This window comes from Empidonax traillii, unplaced genomic scaffold (genome assembly GCF_003031625.1).
Source record: "Empidonax traillii isolate 1590-97213 ecotype Southwest subspecies unplaced genomic scaffold, ASM303162v1 scaffold220:size741200, whole genome shotgun sequence".
Classification (NCBI taxonomy): Eukaryota; Metazoa; Chordata; class Aves; order Passeriformes; family Tyrannidae; genus Empidonax; species Empidonax traillii.
This window is the reverse complement of record NW_020955413.1, coordinates 608,326-635,437: the sequence shown is the minus strand read 5'-3', so window position 1 is coordinate 635,437 and position 27,112 is coordinate 608,326. Positions and strand designations below refer to the sequence as shown.

General features: G+C 39.9%; 1 protein-coding gene across 1 annotated transcript; it reads left to right on the top strand.

The window, feature by feature from the left end:
- Window positions 1–8: 8 nt before the first annotated feature.
- Window positions 9–24,945, top strand: TRIM23 (tripartite motif containing 23). The gene is made up of 11 exons (XM_027887717.1): window positions 9–150; window positions 834–996; window positions 11,089–11,210; window positions 12,112–12,390; window positions 13,021–13,203; window positions 13,734–13,949; window positions 15,004–15,138; window positions 19,606–19,735; window positions 19,853–19,963; window positions 21,439–21,563; window positions 21,906–24,945. Exons 1-11 carry the CDS (start codon window positions 46–48, stop codon window positions 22,083–22,085), a joined length of 1,749 nt encoding a protein of 582 aa, XP_027743518.1. The 5' UTR covers window positions 9–45; the 3' UTR covers window positions 22,086–24,945.
- Window positions 24,946–27,112: the final 2,167 nt, after the last annotated feature.

Here is a 27,112-nt window from a genome sequence, read left to right as displayed (position 1 = left end):
CTCCTGCCCCTTCCTGTGGGGACCCGCCGCTCCGCCCTCCCCGAGATGGCGGCCCTCACTGTAAACAGGCCTGGCACCGGGGCCGGGCCGGACGGCGGCCGCGGGCCTGGCGGTGGCGGCGGGCGCGGCCCGGCGGGTGCTGCGGTGAAGGTGAGGCGGTGGCTGAGCTTGGCTCGGCTCCTGCGGCGGGACGGGCGCTGCCGGCCGGGGAGGGGGAGCGAGGCATCTGTGGTGCAGGAGGCGTCCCCTGGGGCGGCGGGGCTTAGGGGTTATCCGGTTTCCGTTTTTTTTTTTTTCCTAAATGATCATCAGTTTTCCTTTTCACTAGCGGTTTAAGATGTTCAGGCCCTCAGCTGTTTGTTCCCGTTGCTTTGGTGCTGCGTTTATAGCTTCCATAAGTATCTAACTTGGTGTGACTGACCTTTTTATGTGCACCAGCTGCTTAGGGAAGCTCTCCGCCGGCCAGCACTCCGCTTTATCAGGGTCTTGTCCTCCGCTTCGTGTTGCTGCGAGGGTGTTTCTCCTTACTTAGTTGTGCTGCTTGACAAGACGGCTTTCCTTGGGGCAGTGCATTTAATGAAGTGGGCAAGAAGTAGTCAGTCAGGTCATCAGATGGGATGCTGAGGAGTTAAAACGTTCTGCTTGTGTCTAAGTATTTATTTACTTTAAAAATATCGTTAGTTGTGTGCAAAAAGCAAAATTAATTACCTGACTCGTCTTATATGCTGTGGTTGCATGAACTTTTGTAAAATGAACTATGATATATGGCTTACTGCATGAAGTTTTGCTTTTTAATCGGCTCAAAACCAAATATGGTCTTTTTTAACTTACAGGTTCTTGAGTGTGGAGTCTGTGAAGATGTATTTTCTCTGCAAGGTGACAAAGTTCCCCGGCTGCTTTTGTGTGGCCATACTGTCTGCCATGACTGTCTCACCCGGCTTCCCCTTCATGGCAGAGCAGTTCGTTGTCCTTTTGATCGACAAGTTACTGAGCTAGGTAAGAAAATGTAAGTTTGAAGTTCCTGAAACCTGCCAGCCAAGGATATCTAGATAAATCAATGCTAAATATAGGTTCTTAACGCTCCACTTAGTGATAATATTTCCAAGTAGTGAATGTGCAGTATTCCTTTTCGTTCACAGAAGCTCATGGCATTGTTAAACACTAGTAAATTAGCTATCTTAGGGAAAAAAAAGCACAGATTTTTACCATTATTTTCTTGAACCTGGGCTTGCAAGCTTTATACCTTGAAGTCCTTTCGTACACCTATATTGACAGAGGGCTCTTCTTTTTTAAATTAGTGTGTAGGGGTTCCTGAATGAGTATTAATTTCCTATTGTCTGAAGCACTAAACCTATGCAATTAAAGGTAGCTTCATTGACAAACATTTATCTGGAGTTATTATGAAGTGATATAGAGGGAAGTATCAATGATAATAAACTGATTTTTACATTGTTAATTACTTCTATGCATGCAGTAAATGGCAGTGGCAGGAATAGGAATTCCCCTACTGTCAGAGTGTCTGCAGATAGTACTTGAGAGGGTAAGATACAGCTTTTTTTCAACAGTGGAAGCTTATTTTAAAGAAAAGATGACACATGCTTATAATTTCTTGAGAATAAGAATTACCTGGTCAGCACAGGGTTACAGGGAAGACAAGTTATGGGAAGAACTTGTAACAAGAAGAACTTGTTAATAGAATGGGCTCCAGCAGTTTTAAATAGCACCAGGGGGAAAAAACTGTTGAAAGGAGGAGAATCCTGAGAGAAGGACATCTCTAATCTGGTAATCTGTGAAAGAAATGTTTGAGAATCAAATTGACTCAAGACTTTACTTTGCAGTAAGAGAATCTGCTAGGTTGTAGACCAAACTGCAAGCAGTATTAAGGCACTCTGCAGGATGTTTTCATGGAGATCTGAGTCAGGAGAAGATATATCAGTCTCATATGAAAGAGGGGTTTGTTTTCTGGGCAGAGGGATGTGGTAAAGTATGGATGTCATGAATGATTGCCAATGTAGTAGATGTGGTTAAAAGAGTAATAATTTATTTCTTACCTGTGACTGCACAGCGGGATAAGATTTCTTAACTATGCTTTTGAGCAAGAGTGTTAGAGCACAGGACTCAGTCCTGCTGTTATGTAACATTTCTGCCCAAGACTACTGTTTGTTTTTTCATTATAATGGGAAACTTTTTACTTCTTAGTTTTTATTGTCCAATTTTTCCCAGGAATCTGAAAGTGTCCTGGCATAAATCTTTTGTTTGTTTCATGTTTGGCAAAAATGAAGTTTTACAAAAACATCTACAGTTTTTTCTTTTTCGTCTTACTTAATACTGAGGAGTTTCTGATGAAACATGATTAGATGTTATTAAACCTGTAAGTCTCCTACAGGTAGGAAGAGGGAAGAAAAGCTTCAGTATCTTTTTGCATCTGGGATAACAGACTTGCATCTTACTGGTTAATACTAGAAAGGACGATACACTGTGACCCACAGTTGCTCAAAAAATTACTAGGTAGAAAATATTGGCAAAAAAACTTGAAAATAAAAATACTTTTGTGAGTGAAAGTGTTCTGTATGGTGATCTGAGGCAGGAAGAGGTCATAGCCACTTTTAGCCTTACCATGTCCTTAAGAAAAGTCTTGAGAAATATTGCAGCTTCCAGGATGTAAAAATGGGGTGTTTTATGGAGTGCAGCTCATCATGGCCCCTCTTTGAGATGTATGTGCATTTGTTACCTTGCTTTAATCGCCATTTAGTTACTGCTGTTGCTTAAATTTGCTGCACTTGTAGTTTTCCATTGCCCTGTGAATTCAGGACTGGAGATGGGAAGGACAACTCTGGGACCAGGAGAACTCATCCTTCCCTCTCGTCGTTTGAGGGCATGTGAGAAAGCACATGTTCACCCAGCTGCCATTCTACCATTTAATGTATTTAATGAAATGACGTTCTCTAGTCTCAGAGAGGTGTTTAGTATCTAAATTATAGGATCACTGCCAAGAGAAAGTTCAGTTGAAAAAAAAGCTGTAAAATCAGGGTGTAAGATTAGCTGTGTTGAACACAGGTCGTTAACCAGTGACTGTGGATTTAATGGATACTTTTAGTTGGTCATTTAACCTATGCTTGCTTTTTTCCTTTACTCTTTTTACTAAAACACTTAATACTATATTCATCCAAGTTTTCCCAAGGAATCTTTGGAACTTTTTTTAAAGAAATACTTAGGGATCTATATTTGGATATTTGTAGCTGTATTTTTTTCTGAATTGGACTCTTGGTTTAAATTGACCTGTATATATAACTGTATGGGAAGGCAAGGTTAAAAGTACTTTTTCAATCTGGATTTCTGGAAATATGTGGTTTGCAGCTGAAAATTGACATGTTGTTTACATGCTTAGCAAAAAATTCTACTAGTTCATAAAATCTTGTAATAAGAAGAAACTTTTAGTAATGAACAGATAGGACCAAATCCTGCCTAAACTATACTGCTTTGCAGAGTAGACTAAAGATTGATTTTTATGGGGTCGTTTGAGAATTCTTTAATGAAGTTGCCTGTGGTTAATCTTCTAGTGGAGAATTTTAAATGAGGATGTAAATGCTGAAGGTATGTGAACTGTCTAGTGGTTGTCTTCAGTTGAATTAACATCTTTTGACCAAAAAGGTGCAATGGAGAAGCTTTGTCAATTTTCAAAATTTTGAAGCCATGTGTTCTGGGGATTATATAGGTCAAAATCCAGTAAATGGTCTTTGTAGAGGAAGAGGCTCCTTTCGAAGTCTTTTTCCTAAAGTGTGTTGTTTTTGGGCAGGAGGCAGATAATTTTTTGCAAACTGCTTTCTCTCTTCCTTTGTTGAGTTAGTGTTTTGCTGCTTTCTCTCTTCCTTTGTTGAGTTAGTGTTTTTTTGCTTGGTGTTTTGAGTTGTTTTTTTTTTTTGTTTGTTTGGTTTGGGTTTTTTTGTTGTTGTTTGTTCATTTTGTTTTAGTTTTGTTTTTTTTTTTAATTAATATGTTGACCAGGAAATTTTTAGGAAGGATGTACTTATATTACAGATTTGGAGTCTTTATCTACCATTACTGCAAAGCTGAAACTGTTTTCTGTCATTAAAACTTATTCAACAGAGATATGCAGATAATGGCGTCCTTCATGGAATCCATCCTATTGGTATTGGTTTACATTTATACAGTCCTTTGCTAGTGTTTGAGTGCTAAGATAAAACTTCAACATACTGTGTGAGAAAATGCAGTTATAACATTCTTTCAAATCTATTCAGATATTTGGGTAAAAGTTGTTCCTCTATTCCTTGCCTTATTTATAATCTTTTTGCAGCCATGCTTCATGCTTTTGAAATTGACATTTGTCTTCTGCGTTTCTAACCCAAGCCGAATTTGAACTAAAGCCCAGGAGATTAAATAGGTGTATTTACAAAACTTTTTAGTGGGTTTATCTTTGTAGTGGGTTTAAATATAAAATTAACATTTGATCAGATGTGTTGAAAATGTGTAGGTCAAGTACATAATAATTTTATAGCAGATGTGAAGGGAAACCAGTGAAAGAAAATACTTCCTACAGAACTCTGTAATGACTGAACAGCTTCTTCCTCTCTCAGCCTTACCCAATGTTTGATTAAAGGCTAAGAGCTATAATCCATTCCTTAAGTGGGTTTATCATTTTGGTATGTGTACATCCATTTATACAAGGCTGTTAATGGCTATCTGCATGAGTGGCTAATCTGAAGGTAAGAGGTCCATGTTAGTATCAGCAGTCATTATATTGGTATGTTGTTAATTTGAATGTTTTATATGCAGTAGTAGCTGAAGGTTCTGCACAGTCAGTTTGCCGTGGGAAAGCGGTGTTCTAAACAGTCTAGAAGGGAACCGTCCAACCACTTGTTGGTGCTTTGTTTTTTGAGAGTTAGGATCCAGAACTCTGTCTAGATACAGTGTCAGCAAATCCAGACTCTAGTTTATAAACCGGTTTGACATTATTTAGATTGTAAAAGTGGATATAGTGCTCAGTATTTCTTCAGCTTGTAATGAAAGGTTTCTCTGTGTTATGAAAAAACCACTGTGATCTTGCTGCAAGTGCTCCAGCTGAAAAATGACTAAACTCTGAAGTCAGAAGATATCAAGGCAGATGGCTCTGCTGGTGCTTAGTGTAATTCTGGAGGGCCAGATCATACCTTCTGTAAACTCCTTCAAGATCTGTGGCAAACAAAAGTTAAAATATTTCTTTTTATTGTGTTTGCAGTTTATTCTGTGGAGTACACTGATCTTGGATTGTGTGTTAATGTTGCTATCTGTAACAGAGAAGACTTCCACCATGGAACTTATAACTGCAGAGTTGACTGACTTCGAAAGCAGTGATTCTTTAGAGCATCTTGCTTTATAGCTAAGTTCAAAGTTACTAACGAGTGCTTTGATAGGCTCATTTCTGGAAGCAGCAGATTTGCTAAAATGGATGGTCTTTACTAGTAAGCATTTTTTTTAAGCAGGTGAGCAGTGTTGTTTTTCACTTTTTGAGTCTGAGGGAAGAATAGTTTATATGTGCTTCCATTTCTAGCTGTAAAAAAATGGTATCATCCATTTATCTGTTCTCCGAACTCTGCCTTTCATCTGTGAGGCACATAACTTCTCAGTGGCTAAATTCAAAATAGAGTATTATTGTCTGTAGTTTAAACTGTGGGGAAAGTTGACTGGAAAAGAAAGTTTCATGTAGTAAAAGTGGAAGCTACATAAAGCATGAGGTATACAGTGTGGGTGCCAATTGGATGCTATTTCACATAACTGCCTGCAACTTATAGTTGTCCATCTGTTCATTTGGAACTGCACTTTCACTCTAATGGTACACCAAAATCTATGGAGTGTTTGATAAATCTCCATCTTGAAGAAGAAAGACAAGACTTAATATCTGTATAGGATCAGTGGAATGGCACTGAATTCCAGGAGGATGCAGGGGACAAATTCCTATCAGACTGCCACAGAGCAGCAGAGGAGTTAGGAAACAGCATGGGACAATCGGAAAATTCGGATAGTCAGGGCTCTCTGGGAAAACAGAGAAACTGTGGGATGCAGTTTCTGTGAGTTCATGTCAGATACTGGTGTCTGACAGATGCCTGCATGTGAACTGAAAATGTCAAGAGTTTAGGTGTTATTTGGAACTAACCTCAGTCTCCAGCTGATATTCTGTTAGTCTTTGCATCTGGATTCTGAGACGCAGCCCGACTTTTTTCCAGATCTGTCATTTATATTTAAAAATGTGTTTGTTTTCCAGATCATGCTTTAAGCAAAGTATGAATCTAATAAAGCAGTTACTTGCATTTTAAAAAAGAACTGTAGTAAGTTTTGGGTTTTTTTACAGTGAATGGCATAAGTTCACTAAAACTTTGGCTCATATTCTTAGGTGGTTACCTTTGCATGAAGAATGAAATAGATACTTGTAATTTTGTAATTTCAGTTTTGTAGTTCTACTTTATGCAGTTTTGTCTAGACAGTGAAGTCCCACACTCTAAAAAGTAACTGCAACATTTTCTTGTCCTACGAACACAGTTCAAAAATTTCATCATAAAATACAGTAGTTGATTTCAGGTCCTATAGATTCTGTTTGAAGACAAGGTGGCATTTTCAGGTGCCTTCTTAGCTACAAAATGTTTATATTTCAATACCCTGCGCACTACTGTGGTGTTGTGCTTTCTATGATTCTCTTTAAAGCTAACTCCTGGCTATTTCTTTTCCTGAATTTAATAACTTTTGTACACTCAAAATATCTGACAAAGAGTTATGGTCAATGCTGTCTGCATGTTACCTTCCTTTCAGTGCACCAGAGTGCTCTGTTAGTATTCAGCATGTTAGTTGGATATAATTCAGTAACACCTTGAGCTTGTCTTTTTTTTCAAATATGTTGTCCTCAGCACTGTTGAGGCCACATCTGCAGTACCATGTCCAGTTCTAGGCTCCCCAGTGCAAGAGGAGCAATTAAAGCAAAACATCAGTAAGATAATGAAGGAACATCTCTGGTATGAGGAAAGGCTGAGAGATATTTTACAAATATCTGAAGAGAGAGTGTAAGGAAGAAAGTGCCAGCATTTTTTCAGTGTGTCTACTGACAGAACTAGAAGGAATGTGCACAAACTGCAACACAGAAGTGTTCACATAAGGAAACCCTTCTGAGTGTAAGAGTAACCAAGATCTGGCACAGGTTGCCCAAAGAGGTGTTAGAATCTCCCTTCTTGGAGATCTTCAAAAGCTGCCTGCGTGTGGTCCTGGGCGACCAGTTCTGTGTGACCCTGCTTGAGCAGGGGGACTGGCAAAGTGGTGTCCAGAGGTCCCTTCCAACCTCAATAATTCTGTAACTCTCTTCGAATCATAGAATCAACCAGGTTGGAAAGGACCTCTGAGATCATCAAGTCCAATCCTTCCACTACCAGTGCAGTAACTAGATCATGGCACTCAGTGCCACATCCAATCTCATCTTAAAAACCTCCAGGGACGGTGAATCCACCACTTCCTGGGCAGCCCATTTCAATGCCTGATTACCTTTTCTGTCTTCCTAATACCCAACCTAAACCTCCCCTGGCAGAGCTTGAGACCATGCCCTCTTGTCTTACTGATAATTGCCTGGGAGAAGAGACCAACCACCACCTGGCTACAACCTCCTTTCAGGGAGTTATAGAGGGTGATGAGGTCTCCCCTGAACCTCCTCTTCTTCAGGCTGAACAGCCTCAGCTCCTTCAGCCTCTCCTCATAGGACTTGTGCTCCAGTCCCTTCACCAGCCTGGTTGCTCTTCTCTGGACCTGCTCCAGCACCTCAATATCCTTCCTGAACTGAGGGGCCCAGAACTGGACACAGCACTCCAGGTGTGGCCTCACCAGCCCCGAGTACAGGGGGAGAATTACTTCCCTCGTCCTGCTGGCCACACTGTTCCTGATGCAGGCCAGGATGCCATTGGCCTTCTTGGCCACCTGGGCACACTGCTGGCTCATGTTCAGCCTCCTGTCGATCAGCACCCCCAGGTCCCTTTCTGCCTGGCTGCTCTCCAGCCACTCTGTGCCCAGCCTGTAGCGCTGCAGGGGGTTGTTGTGGCCAAAGTGCAGGACCCGGCACTTGGCCTTGTTGGACTTCATCCCGTTGGAATCAGCCCAACTCTCCAGCCTATCCAGGTCCCTCTGCAGAGCCCTCCTGCCTTCCAGTAGGTTGATACTCCCTCTCAACTTGGTGTCGTCTACAAATTTGCTGATGATGGACTCAATCCCCTCATCTAAATCATCCATAAAGATGTTAAACAGGGCCCAGCACTGATCTCTTGGGGACACCCCTAGTGTCCGGCCGCCAACTGGATGCAGCCCCGTTCACCAGCACTCTCTGGGCCCGGCCCTCCAGCCAGTTCCTGACCCAGCACAGAGTGTCCCTGTCCAAACCGTGGGCTGCAGCTTTTCCAGGAGAATGCTGTGGGAGATGGTGTCACAGGCTTTGCTGGTCCAGACAGACACATCCACAGCCTTCCCCTCATCCACCAGGCAGGTCATCTGATCATAAAAGGAGATCAGGTTGGTCAGACAGGACCTACTCTTCCTAAACCTGTGCTGGCTGGGTCTGATCCCTTGTCCATCCTGTAGGTGCCATGTGATTGCAGTCAGGATGATCTGCTCCATAACCTTGCCAGGCACTGAGGTCAGGCTGACAGGCCTGTAGTTTCCTGGGTCTTCCTTCTGGCTCTTTTTGTGGATGAGTGTGACATTCACCAACTTCCAATCATCTGGGACCTCCCCAGAGAGCCAGGTCTGTTGGTAAATGATGGAGAGTGGCTTGGCGAGCTCTTCCACCAGCTCCCTCGTCACCCTTGGGTGGATCCCATCTAGTCCCATAGACTTGTGAGGATCCAAGTGGCTGAGCAGGTCACAAACCATTTCCTTTTGGATTAGAGAGGGGCTATTCAGCTTCTTATCTCTGTCTACAAGCTCCAGAAGCCAGCTGTCCTCAGGACAGCCTGTTTCTTTCTGTTGAAAATTGAGGCAAAGAAGGCGTTAAAGCCCTCAGCCTTTACCTCCTGATAACTATGTTCCCGCCCATGTCCGATAAAGAATGGAGGTTTTCCTTGCCCTTTCTTTTGCTCTTGATGTATCTGAAGAAAGACTTTTTGTTATCCTTAACAGAAGTGGCAAGATTGAGCTCAAATTGTGCTTTCATCTCTCTGATTTTGTTTCTATATGACCTAACTCTATTCCTAAACTCTTCATGAATAGCCAGCCCATTCTTCCATAATCGGTAACCTTTCTTTTTTCCCCTAATTCCTTTAAAATCTCCCTGTTCAGCCAGGCTGGCCATCTTCCCTGCCAGCTTGCCTTTGGGCACACTGGGACAGCCTGCTCCTGTGCATTCAAGACTTGCTTCTTGAAGCATGTCCATCCCTCCTGGACCCCTCTGTTTTCAAGGGCTGTTTCCCAGGGTACCCTCTGATCCAGTCTTCTGAGTAGGCTGAAATCTGCCCTGTGGAAGTCCAGTGCAGAGGTTTTGTTGATGGCCCTGTTTGCATCCCTGAGTATTGCAAACTCTATTATTTCATGGTGGCTGTGTCCCAAACGGCCTCTGACCACCACATCTCCCACCAGCCCCTCTCTGTGAACAGAAGGTCTAGTCAGACCCCATCCCTGGTAGGCTCATTTACCAACCGGAGCAGGAAACTGTCCTCTATACACTCTAGGAATCTCCTAGACTGCCTCTTCTCTGCTGTGTGGAGTTCCCAGCAGATATCTGGCAGGTCAAAGTCACCCACAAGAACAAGGACTGGAGATTTTGAGACATCTGCCAGCTGCTTGTAGAAAAATTCATTACCCTCAGCATCCTGATTGGGTGATCTGTAACAGACTCCCATCAGGATATCAGCCTTGTTGGCCTTCCCCCTGATTTTGATCCACAGGCACTCAGCCTTATTGTTATTGACTCCAAGTTCTGGAGGTTGGAGAGACACTCTAACATACAGAGCCACCCCTTCACCTCTCCTGCCTTGCGTGTCCCTTCTGAAGAGCTTGTAGCCATCCATGGCAGCTCTCCAGTCATGTGAGTCATCCCACCACATTTCTGTGATGGTGACCACATCACAGCTTTCCTGCTACACGATGGCTTCCAGCTCCTCCTGTTTGTTGCCCATGCTGTGTGCATTGATGTACATGCACTTCAGCTGGGCTGCTGATATCACTCCTAACCCTGACTTTCCTCCCTTAGGCTCTTCTCTGGAGAGGCTGGTTTCAACCCTTTCTCCCTTCAAACCTAGTTTAAAGCCCTCCTGATCAACCCCACCAACTTATGGGCTGTAGTCCTTTTGCCCTTGTCAAATAGATGAAGCCCATTTGATTTGAGGAGACTAGGTACCATGGAATTTGCCCCATGGTCAAAAAAAACAACATTCCGCTGGTGGCACCAATCCTTGAGCCACCAATTGATAAGATAGGTTTTCCTACTCCTCTCCTCATTCGTCCCTTGTACTGCAGGAACTGAGGCGAACACCATCTGTGCCCCTGTCCCATTAACTAATCCAGCACCTTGAAATTCTTTTTAATTGCCCTGGTACTTCTTCCATTAATGTCATCACTGCCAGGCTGGACTGCCAACAGTGGATAATAATCTGAGGGTCAAATTACTGGACTGAGGTCTGCAATAGGTGATGCATTTTGTGATTCAGGTAATAAGAGGTTTGTCAGTAGGGAATTCTTCACACCTTCCATTAGTACAGTAGAAATGTTCATTGTAGTTATGAAAATAATAATTTTTATGGCACACAGTGTTTGTGTGTTCCTTGTATTCTTTAGTTGTTAGCTATTGTGGATTATATTAAAAGTGTTTCGACATAGTTTTTTAAAAATTTTAATAATGTTGTAAGTTAGGGAAAGTCTACCTAAATATTAAATAGCTTCATGTTTGAAGGAAGGAAGAGGATGGAGTGAGCTTACAGAAAAATTACTAGTTGTATCTCATGTACTTAATACACTGTAGTTAATATGCTCTTAACATGTGTCACAATCTCAACTAGTTTGTGCAATTTCTCAGAAAAACCTCAAGCAAATACCATTTTTTCTCCCCTTTATTTAACTCTTCCTCAAAAATAGGAGATTCTGGAGTCTGGGGATTGAAAAAGAATTTTGCTTTGTTGGAACTCTTGGAACGGTTGCAGAATGGACCTACAGGGCAGTGTGGGACAGCGGAAGAAGCCATTGGTCTATCTGGAGAGGTACTGAGTTATAAACAAAAAAGAAAAAAATTGTTACATTTGCTGAAAGTTATCTCTAGATAGAAAAAGATTGAAGAGCATGTAATTTCACCAATAATACTGTTATTTTCTTCCAATGTCTAGTATTAGGGCTTTAATTAATTGCCTTATAATTAAATGCAAATTTGTACTTGACTAATGCAGAAAATAAACAGGTATTAACAAGCATGCCTACTGTTTTCCCCTTTTTAATGATTTTAAGATGTTTAGAAAAGGTTATTCATTTGGAAATTTTAGTTATAGTGATATCATATATATATATCATATATATCATACATATATCATATATATCGTCATATATCATGTAGAGTTTACAAATCAGTACAGTTTACAAAACTTCTTAGAAATTCTCCCAAAGGACTTCAGCTCTTCTTCTTAGTAGTTGCCACTTCTAGTCATTTGGTATCATTACATCATGTAATAGTACCTAATTACCAAAACCACCTGCTTTTATAATTTCAGTAATAAAAACTGGTGTGCAGAAAGTATCTTCAGTGGCATTCTAGAAACAGATAACTTTCCTAAGTGCCTATTAGTCCATTGGATTCTTGTTTGTCTGTAATTAATTCCTTGTTCTGTAGTGATTGCTTTGGACAAAATGACTGGAGCCAGACTTATTTTCTCCTCCAAACCTTTACAACTTGCACTTAAGTTTATTAAATTGCTGAACGCTTCAGATTTTTATCTTTTTCAAAATTTTATCAAAAACTGAAAATCAAGTTTCAAAGTAGTCCTAATACCTAGTAGTATTTAACTTTTAAATAAAGCAAATATTGTTGACAAGTCTTCTGATATTTTTTTCCTCTGTTACTGAGGTTAAGTGTTAACAGCTTTGCTTTTGCCTTTGTTTTGTTACTGCCAGAGTATCATTCGTTGTGATGAAGATGAAGCCCACATTGCATCTGTGTATTGCACAGTTTGTGCTACTCACCTTTGTGCAGACTGTTCCCAGGTCACCCATTCTACTAAGACACTGGCAAAACACAGGCGTGTGCCTCTTGCTGATAAGCCTCATGAGAAGACAATGTGCTCCCAACACCAAGTACATGCTATTGAGTTTGTTTGTTTGGAAGAGGGCTGTCAGGCGAGTCCTCTCATGTGTTGTGTCTGCAAAGAATATGGAAAGCATCAAGGTCATAAGGTACTTCTAGTAATTAATTTCTAGTCATGCCATGGGGTGGCTTGCATAATTGCTTACCCAATTGAAGTACAAAAGGTTGTCAAGAAATGAGGGTAGACTCTTGACATGTCTTCTTACCATTCTTTCATTTTCCCTGCATTTCAGATAGTTGCCATTGTAAAATTACAAGCAAAAAAATTATTATTCCTAAGTCCTCAGTGAATTGTTTTTATATATATATATATATATGAAGAAGGATAGTTCCTTTATCTGCTGCTTTTCTGAACTTCTTACAACATTGAACCACCAGTTTTGAAAGCAGCTTTCATAATGTATACACTGCATACTCATCACATCCCTGGTGCACTCTAACCACCTTTATTTTTTTTATAATTCAATATGATAAAGAGGCGAATTTTTGTTTACTTGCATAATTGCTAGATGCCTGAATTTAGTTTGAGTGTAATTTGTGACTCCTGATTGTGTTTTGAATTGCAAGATAATTTTAGATTCTTACTTGTCTTTCCTATATATATTTGTAAATACATGCCAATATACGTACATGTATATGTTAAATGTGTTTTAAAATAGGAAAGGTGATTAAGGAAGACATTTGCGATTGATCTTTGATATTTTTCTTTTAATTAACAGCATTCTGTCTTGGAACCAGAAGCGAACCAGATTCGTGCATCCATTTTAGACATGGCTCACTGTATAAGAACTTTCACAGAAGAAATCTCAGATTATTCCAGAAAACTGATTGGAATTGTTCAGCATATAGAAGGAGGAGAACAAATAGTTGAAGATGGAGTTGGAATGGCCCATACTGAACATGTATGCTTTTTTTTATCTCCCTCACATGCACAAAATATTTGCTTTTTTTGTAATAGCCAAGATACGGAATATATCTGGAAATTAAAAGTGAGTTTTATAGGACAAGACAAGTTCTTATGTCTAGCATGTCAGTATTGAGGCTTAACTCAGCAGATAGAGGGGAACTTGTGGTCTGTTACAATGTTTCTAGGCTGTATGAAAATAGGGAGCAGTGGGAAGAGTTGTATAACTGCTAGTATTGAAGTACTGTGACAGATGTCCTCAGGTGCTGTGATATTATTGAGGCTTTTTTCCCTGGTCATTTTTAGGAAGGTGTGTATACGTACAAATAAGCTAGTTGATTATAGGAGTAACGTCTTGGAGGGTCTTGGTATTATACAGAAAGTCTTATCAGCCCTGACTGGGATGTGAACTGTGATGTAGAAGTGCAGGTATGAACATAAGTTAGAACCTGGAATAAAATCAAAAATATACTTCTGGAATCAACTGGTGTTCTTAATCTTCTGTATCTCCTTACTGCAACACTGTAGGTACCAGGAACTGCAGAGAATGCTCGCTCATGTGTCCGAGCCTATTTTTCTGACCTTCATGAAACCCTGTGTCGTCAGGAGGAAATGGCTCTTAGTGTTGTTGATGCTCATGTGAGAGAGAAGTTGATTTGGCTTAGGCAGCAGCAAGAAGACATGACCATCCTCTTGTCACAGGTTTCAACAGCTTGTCTTCACTGTGAAAAGACTTTACAACAGGTAGGTTGACAGGTAGCATATGGCGAGGTATGTGGAACTACAAATTAAGTTTAAACCACAGGAAAAAGAGGTTAGATAGTACTCCGCATTATTTCTTTTACAAAGGTAAAATAATGATGGTATAACATGAGATTTCAATATTCATTACAAGGGGCTGTTAGACAAGGGTAATCAGTACGAAAACATAGAGTCCTCCAGTTGCTTTAAGACCTGTGGCATGACTCTTTTCTTGAATAAATTCTGGTATTTTTGAGGTTGGTGGGAATATGAGATGAAACTGAAGCAAAAAACCCTACAGGATTTATTGGAAGGATTTTACAACTGCAGTTAGCAACATAGGTGTTTGAAGGTAGTTGTCATACGTGACTGGTAGAAAAAAATGTTTTAGGATTAAATAACTTTTCATAGCATTTTTAATATGGGTAATTCAGCATCTTAAATGTGTGAAGAAAGTGACTGTGTGAGAGTATCTGATTGGTCCATTATTCAATTTAATTATAGCAAGAAGTAAATAGTGTGTGTAGCTAATAATAAACCGAGTGTTAGAAACTACTTCTTTAAGATGTTATTTGTAATTTTATTTTTTTCAGATAGGTTTAGAGCTAGTGTCTGGCTACTTAGTCAGATTTATTCAAATGTTCTAATCATTAATAGATGGATATTAATACTTTCCTATTAAGTGTATTGCTGTATACTGCCAAGCAGTTGCTCTATTCCAGCTGCTGGAATGATACATTAATTATATAAGTATTCTTTTTATATTAAATTATTGTCTCTTATCATTTATATTCTTATTCCTACATGGTTAAGAGAGGTTTAGGGAAAAGTATTTTTAAACTGCAGAACTATTCAGTATCTATTAATGTTAAGGAAGAATCTTAAGATACGCATATTTGTATTGCAATTTTAAACAAAGCTGTTTTGTGAGTGTTTCTTTAGGACAGTATTTCTATTTTAAATGCTTTATTTCTTGCAAACTTATCTATATTATACTTGGGGTTTTTAAGTAAATTACTAAAGAAAAGGAATGCTTTTGTTTTCTTTGTCTGTCTAGGATGACTGCAGAGTGGTGTTGGCCAAACAGGAAATTACTAGATTGCTAGAGACGTTACAGAAACAACAGCAGCAGTTTACAGAACTTGCAGACCATGTCCAGCTGGATGCTAGCATACCTGTCACTTTTACGAAGGTATTCTTAATCTCATAGAAGTACAGCTATCCACTTTATAAAGTCCCCAATGTAATTTTAAAAAAATCAGGAGTAATATATGTTCATTATGATGCCGTATTTCTTGCAACAAGTTTAGGCAGTTCAGTGTCAGTTAGAGCCACAGTGTCTTATCGCATGATGAGTGCGATCTCGTATTTGAGTAACATAATGACTGTGCTGCTATAATTGGGGTGAGAAACGTTCATTTGACATTGACCACATCAGTAGCTTTTTTGAAGCTGTTTTCTTTTTAATATGTAGGATAGTGTTTGTGAGTTCTAGAACCACTTTTCTTTGAAAGAAACATCACTGATTGTTCCCTGAAAACTACACACCTATTTTATGTGCAAAACTACTGGTATAGCTCAGTTTATAGTATTAAAAATAATGTGTTTCAGTTCATTAAGTGATCGTTTGTCTTATATTTGTTTTGTATTGACTGATAGCTTAGACATGTTGCATCTTCTAAATAGGTTTGGTTTTTATTGCTTCAATGTAACCTCAGTACCACATTCTTTGAAAGGATGAAATTATTTGGAGTTTGATAACGGTACTTTTATCTGGTGTGTGTATATATGGTTGAGGAGAAAAGACAATGCAGAAAGAATTGCATCTTGTTGATATCACCTGGGGAGTCTTTCTGCTGTACGTTCTGCAACTGGACTTGTCTATCTCGCATTGGCCTTTTTAGCCATCAGCGCGCTTGTAGCAAGCGTGGGTAGAGTCCTTCTCAAATCTTCATTCGCGAAGCCTAGCCATGAATGAATATGTGGTATTTATTGTCTATGATACTTTTCACATAGGGAAGTAAGTGAATTTGAAACTCAAGGAACAAGAAGTACTTTGATTTATGAGGTTTTTTGGTTCTAAATGGGTGAAAGAGGAATAATATATATTGTTGCTGACATGTAACTGAGGAAAAGGATGCTTGCATGGGGATTCTGTGTGAGTCCTTGTTGATATCAGAAATTAAATTTCTTCCAAATAATTTATTTTGTAGTTATATTTGTAGATATTATTTTGTAGATATATTTGAATTTCCTGGTAAATGCAACATTTTAGCTTTTACCTGTTCGTTTCCAGTTCAGCAGAGACCAGAGTTGGTAGGGTCAGGGTGATCTCCTGTGCAAACTCTCATTATGCCATGAATGAAGCAGCATTCACATTTCACAGATGAACAATTACTGAGTCATAGGGTAATTCTGGATGTCTGATTTTGTCTTTAGGAGCTATTAATCTGACTCAGAAAATTTTGATTGTGAATCTCTGAGTATTTGGAAAATAGAATGTTTGGAGCCAGCTAAGCTGTTACTGGAGGTCTGAAATAGGTCTTGTCTTGAGGGTCTCAAGACATGGTTTTCTCCTATAACAAACCAGTATTTTTACAAAGTCTTCTGAGGGTTAATTAATTAAGTAATTAATTTGCCAAAGCAAGTGTCATTTTTGACAAAAACAGCAGCAGCCCTGAAAAAGTAAGGTGAAAATAATTACTTGAGTTTCTTACTTTTTGTTTCCTCACTTCTGATAAAACTTAATGCTCTCTTTCTGCTCAACATGTTTTTACACTGTTGTGCTGATGGCCACTGTTGTGACTTGCAGTGAGGCTTATGTACTTGAATGGTCTGTGCCTCATAATGATATCAGACAGAAGTAAAATCTTTAGATAAAAAACTAAACTGTTATTGTATCACTGGAAAGGTGTCTCTCAGGATCTGTCATTGCACTGAAGGCTGAATCCATTATAAAATGAAAAAAACACTTCAAACAGTACCAGATCAGAGGAACATTCCATATTCAGTGAAGATTGTGAAGGTTTAAGGAGGGGAGGGAGAAGTCACGGGTTTAGGAGGGGCAGGTCCTGTCTGACCAACCTGATCTCCTTTTATGATCAGATGACCTGCCTGGTGGATGAGGGGAAGGCTGTGGACATGTCTGTCTGGACTTCAGCAAAGCCTGTGACACCGTCTCCCACAGCATTCTCCAGGAAAAGCTGGCAGCCCATGGCTTGGACAGGGGCACTCTGTGCTGGGTCAGGAACTGGCTGGAGGGCCGGGCCTAGAGAGTGCTGGTGAACGGGGCTGCATCCAGTTGGCGGCCGGTCAACAGTGGTGTTCCCCAGGGATCAGTGCTGGGCCCAGTCCTGTTTAAAATCTTTATGGATGATTTAGATGAGGGGATTGAGTCCATCATCAGCAAATTTGTAGACGACACGAAGTTGAGAGGGAGTATCAACCTACTGAAAGGCAGGAGGGCTCTGCAGAGGGACCTGGATAGACTGGAGAGTTGGGCCGATTCCAATGGGATGAAGTTCAACAAGGCCAAGTGCTGGTCCTGCACTTTGGCCACAACAACCCCCTGCAGCGCTCCAGGCTGGGCACAGAGTGGCTGGAGAGCAGCCAGGCAGAAAGGGACCTGGGGGTGCTGATCGACAGGAGGCTGAACATGAGCCAGCAGTGTGCCCAGGTGGCCAAGAAGGCCAATGGCATCCTGGCCTGGATCAGGAACAGTGTGGCCAGCAGGACGAGGGAAGTAATTCTCCCCCTGTACTCGGGGCTGGTGAGGCCACACCTGGAGTGCTGTGTCCAGTTCTGGGCCCCTCAGTTCAGGAAGGATATTGAGGTGCTGGAGCAGGTCCAGGGAAGAGCAACCAGGCTGGTGAAGGGACCTGAGCTCAGGTCCTGTGAGGAGAGGTCTCTTCCAACCCAGTTAATTCTATGATTCTATGATTCTTTTGACTTTTAAAAGTGAATAGGTCTCATCCATATTCTTTAGTTTCACTGATGACACAAAGGAGTAAGAATACGGCCAGTACTTCTAAACCATCAAGGGAAATGCCACATATAAAGCTCTTTTGGTACCAAGATTTAAGAAAACAAGTTTTACTTGAACAGAAGTTGCAGGTTGCCTGCTTTAGTAATGCTATCAAGTTATGCAGCTAACAGAAATAGAAACAGAAAGGTCTTTTATTGATCAGGTCTTTAAATGAAAATAACATTTTCATTTAAAGGTTCTGATACTGCTGACAAGGAAAGACAATGTCAATTTCTAGCTATGATCATGAATAGTAAAATAATACTGACCCATATTCCAGGTCCATACTGCTATACACTGTTGTCTGAATAGCAAGTTTTCTTGCAAGGTTTTTCTTGAAGTGACAGAGCCACTCCTGCCAAAAGTGGAAATCTGGTGTCTTTCACAGATTGCATTTTTATTCCTTCTGAGAGAGCACTACCATACTGAGAGCAACCTGTTTTCACTCTGAATCTTACAGAAAGCAAATTGCAACAGGCTGGCTGTTGCATTCTGGTATTTGCATTAATTATATTTTTAGGTTTTTTAGAAAGTGGTTTCTCAAGGTATTTTTACTCTCTTCAGAGATATAGTGATAGTATAACATCACTGAGTTACTCTGTATTGATTATTTTGAAAGTATGCTGCTGCATCATCTGTGACAGAAAAGAGAATGCTGTTGCTTGTCATGATGACAATATATCCAGCTGTATAATGGATCCTCTGTGTGTGTGTGTATCTCAAGTCATGTGTTGTAGATGTTATTTGTTCAATCACACTGGTGATGTGTTGGGTCTTATACCAGGAGAGGTTGCATTTTTGCACTCAGTAGTATTTCTAATGTAAGAGGAAATAAAAGGCTATCTGGAATAGGTACAGGTTTGCCTAGCACGGTACTGTGTGGATTTTGCAAGAAAACAAATGTGCTTCTGCATAGTTCGTATGATTGAAAGCTTGGTGTTTCATCAAGGTAGCAGTTCTAAGTCCTTCAAAATATGTTTCAGGGATACATAATTTTATCCTATGTTGTTTCATTTACAATTTATGTTTTGCCACTTGATCACATTGTGAACAGCCCGTTCAATACTTACGATAGGTTGGTGTGAACTATGGAGAGGAAGTTGCTGCTCATTCCTTGCATCCAGGGGGAATTGTTTGTTCTTCGCTATTTGAGATTACTGCTTGTTGCTAATAGTGTTGCTGTTTTAAAAGATTGGAAGAGGCTTGAGGTGAAGAGAGAGCTGTGGAGCCTCCAGCAAGGAAGTAGTTTTCTAGATAGAGGCATTTATACTGTGAAAAAACAGGGAATTCTCTGGTCAGAGAATTCCAATTAGTTGCTACAAACCCTCACGTGGTTTCAGCCAAGAATGATGAAAGAGTTTGAAATTTATGAAGTTCAGATTTACTGTCATGAAATTGGCTGACTTTTGAAAAGACATGCAGTAACTCAGGTAGAAGTTACAGGTTCATTAGAGATAAGTGGATATTTTAATTTCTGTTATTGCTAAAGGTGATTGGGGATTGTGCCGTTTATTTTTGGAGTCGGTCCATTTAATCATTTAACAAATGGTGGGAGAACATGGATTTTAGACACGAGAGTTTTCTAGATTGAATTTCTTAAGTTTTCTGTCATTCTGTATATGCTGTTTCTTCCAGGACAACAGAGTACATATTGGACCAAAGATGGAAATTCGGGTTGTCACTCTAGGATTAGATGGAGCTGGCAAAACAACTATTTTGTTTAAGTTAAAGCAAGATGAATTCATGCAGCCAATTCCAACCATAGGTTAGTAGCTACAATTTAAATGTAATGACTTTTCCAAATGTTTGACTTTTCTGCAGATTTTGTTTATTTTATATTCATACAGGGCAGGACTGTAAAACTTTAATATTTTTATTCCAGGTTTTAATGTTGAAACAGTAGAATACAAGAATTTGAAGTTTACTATTTGGGATGTAGGAGGAAAACACAAATTGAGGCCCTTGTGGAAACATTATTATCTCAATACACAAGGTAATACTGCTACAAGTTTTATACTGCATTTGGTCTTCTAGCTTGTATTTCAGAGCCAAAAAGATTATTAATAGAAATAATTTACAACGGCAGAAAATAGTTCATCTAATGCAAAGTACAGCTGCTGAATTCATGAGCAAAGAAATTTTAATCCAGTTGGTCATATTTTCTGCTGCATGATAAAGGTGAATTCTCCATAAATCCATCAGACAGTTCATGGAGCCAAACAAAATTAGAACCTCTGTTAAATTGGTTTAGCTGACAACAGACAACGTGCAGTGTTCCACAGTTTGCTTGGTGAGAAGCAGTACTTGCCAGATGAAATTTAAATAGCACTTGAAAATACTCAGCTTTCAGGAGCTTCTCTTTATAAAGCAACTTAAAAAATTCTACAAAGTTTTGTAATTTCTGACTTGGTATTGTGTTGTAATATCTGGCTGTAGACTAGCTCACTGATTCTGAAAATGTTGATCTGTATGGTGCCAACTTAGAAATTCATGCTGTTCTTCTGTAAATCCTCCATAGGTTTTTTCCTGTTTAGAAAGGGATTCCTCTTCATTGACTAATTCTCAATTATCTAAAACACATTTAAGAATTATGAACACCAGTTTATGTGCTCCACCTTGTGTGTTGTTTCAGCCTTAAATGCGAGCTTCAACACTTTAAGTTACTCATCTTTTCAGTCTTGTAAAAATTTCATTTTAGGGTTTCTGTTGTCCTCCTAAAACATACCATGTAAGGTAGCAGGGAATCATTCCTACCTTGAGAATTGTATGTTGAAGAGAAAGCTAAGCAGTTAGCCTGCTACATACCTGCAGTAGATTTTGTTTACTTTTGCTGTTAGAGTTTTTTTTTCATTGCAAAAACATTGTGTTTAAATTCTGTTCTCTAGCTCTGCCTCCCTGGCTCTCCAGATTTTCTGACTCTGCAGTTTTTCAGGCATCTTAGTTACTCTGTCTAGTGAATAGTAAAATTTGCTATTATGTTGGGTCTTCTCTGGCTTCTCTGCTACACAAGCCAGCAATCTTCTCTGGCTTGTGTAGTCTGTAGTTGAGAGAAACCATGCTGATTTAGCTGAACTGCAGATAATACTGCCTGCTAAGGGAAACTGAAACAATCATGTGTGACTTGATGGAGTATGAATGGATCAAGATATGGTTTAAACTAAGATACTTTATCCACACGTAGTAAATCTGATTTTAGATTTGAGTAGTTACAATATCGCATCCTTTGCATTAGACTAGGAAAAAACTTGGACTTTTTTCCCCTGTTTTAGGATGAATTCTGGATTTTTGTTAAAAGTATAGAGATAAGTAAGGAATTTCTCAGTTCTCCAGATTTCAAATTAAATTCTGCACCACTGAGAAATTTTACATATAGAGCTGCTAGGAAAAAAAGAATTGTGTAAGCTGAAAGCTAGTTTTACAGAGTTTATTTTTGAGTATGTGTAAAACATTTCTCTCTTTCTTTCATAGCGGTGGTGTTCGTTGTTGATAGCAGTCACAGAGACAGGGTCAGTGAAGCATACAGTGAACTTGCAAAATTATTAACAGAAAAGGAGTTGCGGGATGCCTTGCTCTTGATCTTTGCTAATAAACAGGTACTTGTGACTTATTTTTACTTCTCAGCTTGTGTATCAAATTCCAGCTTTCTGAACCCTCTGCTGTGGGTAGTGAATGGCAACACTGAAAGCCTAAAATGTAGATGTTTCTCTTACATGTAATGCTGGTAAAATAAGTGTTACTAGAGTGCTTAGTGGATTGAACAACCAGGTTTTGTTTATGGTAACAGGTAGTAAATGCTTTACTGTTTGATTTGGCTTTTGTGTTTGGAAAGCTCTTACATGATCTATAGCTTCAGTATAAGCGATTAGTTAAAAATGAAATGGCTTCGAACATGTTATGGAATAATAATTGAGTGTTTGTATCCAATTCTATTGCAGGATGTAGCAGGTGCACTTTCGGTAGAAGAAATCACGGAACTGCTGAGTCTTCACAAACTCTGCTGTGGCCGTAGCTGGTATATTCAGGGTTGTGATGCCCGAAGTGGTACAGGACTTTATGAAGGATTGGACTGGCTTTCCAGGCAGTTGGTGGCTGCTGGTGTCCTGGATGTGGCTTAATTTTACAGTAGCTGCAATTTAAGGTTGTACTTTATGGTCTTGTTTGTATGACCGGGATGTTGTCGCCAGGTCTGCGCTCTGAAGAGGGGACTTCATTTAACTTGGTGATTACAGAAAAATATAAGGCTTTATCCTAGATTGGATAACTGGTTCAGTAAACTTCTGCTGTTACAGTGTTTTTGAAAGTTGATAGTAGTGGAATGGACTTGTTACAAGGATGTTATGAAATTCTTTTTAGAGAAATTGTTATAATTTAAAATTCTTCCCTGATACTCCTTCGAGTTCGTACAATAATTATAATGATGTTATAGTAGATGATTAGTGTTAGAAAAATTCAGAGTGGTTTAGAAATACTTTCCCATGAAAATATCCCAAAATCCATCTCAAGTTATTAGAATAGCCATCTGTAATTGTCAGAAGTAAATGGTGCTACTCTTTAATGTCTAAAGAATCTATTAATTTAAAGGTGGCATTCAAACTTAAATGTAAATACACCATATAAAGAAAGTGTTTCCCCTATATTTATTAGCTTCATTGTTTGTTATCAGAAGGCAGCGTACCTGCATAAAGAAATCCCAGATTGGAGAACAGTGTTGCAGAGCAAGGAGACTATGGCATAGTTTAGCTACTTGTTTTCTATCTGTGGGACAGGGATTAGTTGGGTTTTTCATGCTAAATTATTTATGGACACACTATAGTGATACTGAGGTGAAAGTGTTTTGTGCATACTTGAGGACATAATCGGCCTTTAGAGATTAAGTTTACTCCTCAAGAAGTCAATTTAAAAAAAACTTCTTAAAGAAGTAGTGTGCTGTAATGTCAGTCCAGCTATGTACTTTTATGTAGAAGTCATGCTTCCAGATTAAGGTAGTGGCCTTAAAATATTCAATAACATAGTGTAAAATCAGTGTACACCAATTATAACTCTTACTTAGAAGAGTAGGTAGTAAAATGTGATGTAAACCTACCATAATGAGATTTTCAATTCTTTTTGTATCTTCTACATGGAACTATTACCAATGCCTCTATTTTTGAAGATTACTCATTCACAAACCCATGAAGTATGGGTGTAGTGCTGTTTAAATTTAGAGAAGGTTGGAATGACATAGTGATGTCTGTTTTTCTGCTGGACATGCAACTCTGCTAACAATTTTATCTATCTGGTGTGTGCACCAGAATCTTCTGCCCTTCTCTTTTAGCGCGTGGCCACTGCCAGTTGAAGAAACCGCGCCATGGGCCCTCTCCATGTTAGTAGAGAAGCTATAAAGAGCATGACCAATAGATCAAAACTGTGTATCATCACTTTTCTTACTGGAGTAGAGGTGAATCAGGAGAACCGGACTGTGGAAGTGAACAGTGTTCCATAGATGTGGGGATATTTTTGCGACAGTGGAAAGTGCGCTTACCTGTGGGAGCTCTGAACCTCATGGGGCAAAGGAAGTGTATCCCATTATGTGTGGCTATGGCTTTCATTGTCACCTTGGTTTCCTACTACATACCTTAGGTAAAGCCAAGAATGTATAAACAGATAGTTTTAGTACACTTGCACTTTTCTTTGGGTGGAAGCAGTTAAGGTAACTACTTCCTCATAATGTCACTTATTTGTATTTTCCTCTTGTTACTTAAATTTCAGGTAAAGGGTGTTAAATGCAGCCTCAGATGCAGCAAGTCTACTGACTTGAATAGTACCTGAAAGAACACTAAGCTTCAAAGTAGTGTAATGTTTGCAAAATGAATTTCAATGCCTACATATAATATGTAGGTACTGAGACAGGGATTTACTCTTTTCTTCAGACAAGCTGATACATTTGGAAGTAGTTTATAACAGAGTAAAAGGTGGGGTTTTTTGCACCTACCAAACTTTGAATTGTTCCTCCCAGCCTGTAACTTCTTGAATGATGTACAGTTGGCTGCTCTGACTTGAGCATCTGCTTAGCCTGTACTGCAGAGCAACCCCTACCTAGTTAGAGCTTACTGTCCCTTCACAGCTCTTTTCACAGCTTTTTTTTAAATACAGACAAGTTCTACTAAGTATGGTAGATACCTTTTTCTGGAATATTTTTAACAGAATACTACATTCTTTAGAAAAATCCTGATTCTAGTTTTATTTTAGCTGGCTTAGGCTTCAGTTACACATGCTGCTCAGTTCTATTTCAAAATATTCAAGGTGACCAGTTTGGATTTGATGTAACATTATATTGAGGGCAGAGGAAAAATTTTCACTCATGCATATATTTTTGCATGCAAGTGATTCCTTGTGACATATGGAATGCTGCCACAAGAGTTTTTAAATTGAATTTATTTAAGATGACTTGAAGTAACTGTGAAGGTGTTACATTTGTCTGTGAACTCTTCAGTGTAAACAGCTACACTAAGAGGGTTATTTGTATACTGCTTCAGTTATAAATTTAAGCTTGTTTCCTTAGTTTTACTGAACTTTAGTTTTTAGTGTACTGACTTATGCAATATGTAATTGGAATATTTCCTCAACTAAAACTCACTCAAGCATTACTGACGGTGAGGGGTTTTTCAAAAGATCAAAATCAAATGATTTTGACTTAATTCTGAAATTGAGTAAATGCAACATCCAGTGACTGTGTTGTGGCTTTCTTTGAAGAATGTAATCTCAAGAACAGTATGGTTAGGCTAACTGAAAAGTAATGTTTCATTGCTTGATATGGTCTTTCTGTATTTTACCTTCAAAGTTACTATGGACTGTGAGGGTTTGCTTCTGAGAGTGTTGGAGTAGATGTGGATGTTATGTGAATTTCTTGAAAGAAAGGGCTTCTTTAGTGGAGCTGCTGCAATTTGAGTTGCCCAGAAAATTATTTCTTTTCAATAAACGTATGTAAACCCTTGAGAGCTAATTTTAATAAACTTGCCTTTTTGGATTTTTTAAAAGTCATCTCAAATTAGAGGTGTGGTACATTTAACTTACTGTAGAATTTCTTTATTAATGATCCATGAAGATCCTTTATCTCACTAAAGATAAACTTCCTGGTGGCAGCAGCAACTTTTGAGGGACTGACTTTGATTATCATGCATCACATCTCAATTCATAAATTAAGTTACCAGAACTGTAAACTCCTGAGTCTTTTATAAGTGCAATGGTGTTATGTGAATAGAAACAGGCAAGGTAAATATCACTGGTTTTAGAGTAGACTTAACTATGCAGCGTAGCAACAGGACTATATCTACACTAGCAACAGCTTGAGGAGTTGTCTGAACTTTCACTGGGGAGCTGCTGTTTGTGAGCAGAGGACTGGTCAGTGATGTGATGATTGGAGGCTCTCTTGGGCAGAGGGGTCACGAATGAGGTTTTGCTTCTTGGTGAAGGAGAGAAGTCAGCAGATTTGCCACCTTAGGCTTTCAGAGGGCAGACTATGGCCTGTTTAGTAAACTAGTTTAGAGTTCTTTTGGAGGTCAGTCCTGAAGACCAAAGGACTCCAGGAAGGCAGAACATTGTTCAGGAAGGAAATCCTAAAAAGGTGCACGAGCAAGGTGTCCCCAAGGTGCTGAAAGATGAGCCAGTGGGCAAGAAGGCCGGCCTGCCTCAACAGAAAGCTTTGGCTAACCAAGAGACTTTCAGTCATTAACCAGCAGTCCTGGCTAACTGGGGAGGTAACTGAAATTTGGCAATTTTAACGCCAGAAGAAGAGTCCAGGGAACTACAGATCTGTCTGTCTAACCTTGATGCTAGTGAGGGTTATGGAGCAGCTCATCCTGAGTCCATCATGTGGTATGTGCAGGACAATCGGGATCAGCCAGCATAGCATGCGTTTGTGAAATGCAGGCCCTGCTTGACATGCCTGGTCCTATTTGACCAGGTAACCCACCTAGTGGATGAGGGAAAGGCTGTGGATATTGTCTGTATGGACTTTAGTAAAGCCTTTGACACTATCTTCCACTTAGTTGTGGGGAAACTGATGGCCTGGACAGCACTCTTTGCTGGATAAAAAACTATTTGGATGGACAAGCCCAGAGAGTGGTGGTGAATGGAGTTACATCCAGCTGGCAGCCAGTCACCCTGGGCCCAGCACCTGGGCCAGTTTAATATCGAGTGCACCCTCAGTAAGTTTGCACATGACTCCAAGTTGGGCAGGAGTCTTGATCTGCTGGAGGGCAGGAAGGCTCTGCCCAGGGATCTGGACAGGCTGGATCATGGGCTGAGGTCAATGGTATATGAGGTAAAGGCTGGGGGCGGAGTGGCTGGAAAGCTGCCTAGCGAAAAGGACCTGAGGGTAATGGTCAGCAGTGGCTGAACAAGAGCCAGCAGTGTGCCCAGGTGGCCAAGAAGGCCAATGACATCCTGGCCTGGATCAGCAGAAGTGTGGCCAGCAGGACAAGGGCAGTGATTGGCCCTTTTGTACTCAGCACTGGTGAGGCCACACCTTGAATCCTGTGTTCACTTTTGGTCGTTCACTACAAGGACACTGGTGCATGTCCAGAGAAGAGCATCAAAGCTGGTGAAGGGTCTGGAGCACACGTCTTACTAGGAGTTGCTGAGGAGAAAAGGAGGTTCTGGGGAGATGTTAATGCTCTCTACAGCTTCCCTAAAAGGAAGTGTGGAGAGGTGTGTGTTGGTGCCTTCTCCCAGATAACAAGTGACATGATGAGAGGAAATGGCCTGAAATTACTGTTGGATATTAGGAAAAATTTCTTCACTGACATGTGGTCAAGCATTGGAATAGAGTGCCCAGGAAGTGGGGGAGTCACCATCCTAGAAGTGTTCAGAAAACATATTGCTGTGGCACCTGGAACATGGTTTAATGGTGAAGATGGTGGTGGTGGTGCTGGGTTAATGGTTGGATCTAGTGATCTTTTAGGGTTTTTTCAAATTTAATGATTCTATTATTGTGTTCTATAACTGCATCAGAATCACCTTGACATAAAGCCTAGTTGAGATTATTACCATAATTTATTTTAAACTAAGCATTTCAGTAGTAGCAGTCATGTTTTAGGATTTCCAGTAAAAGTGAAGCCAGGTAAGAGACTCCCTATGCTAAAATAATGAGAAAGAAAACACA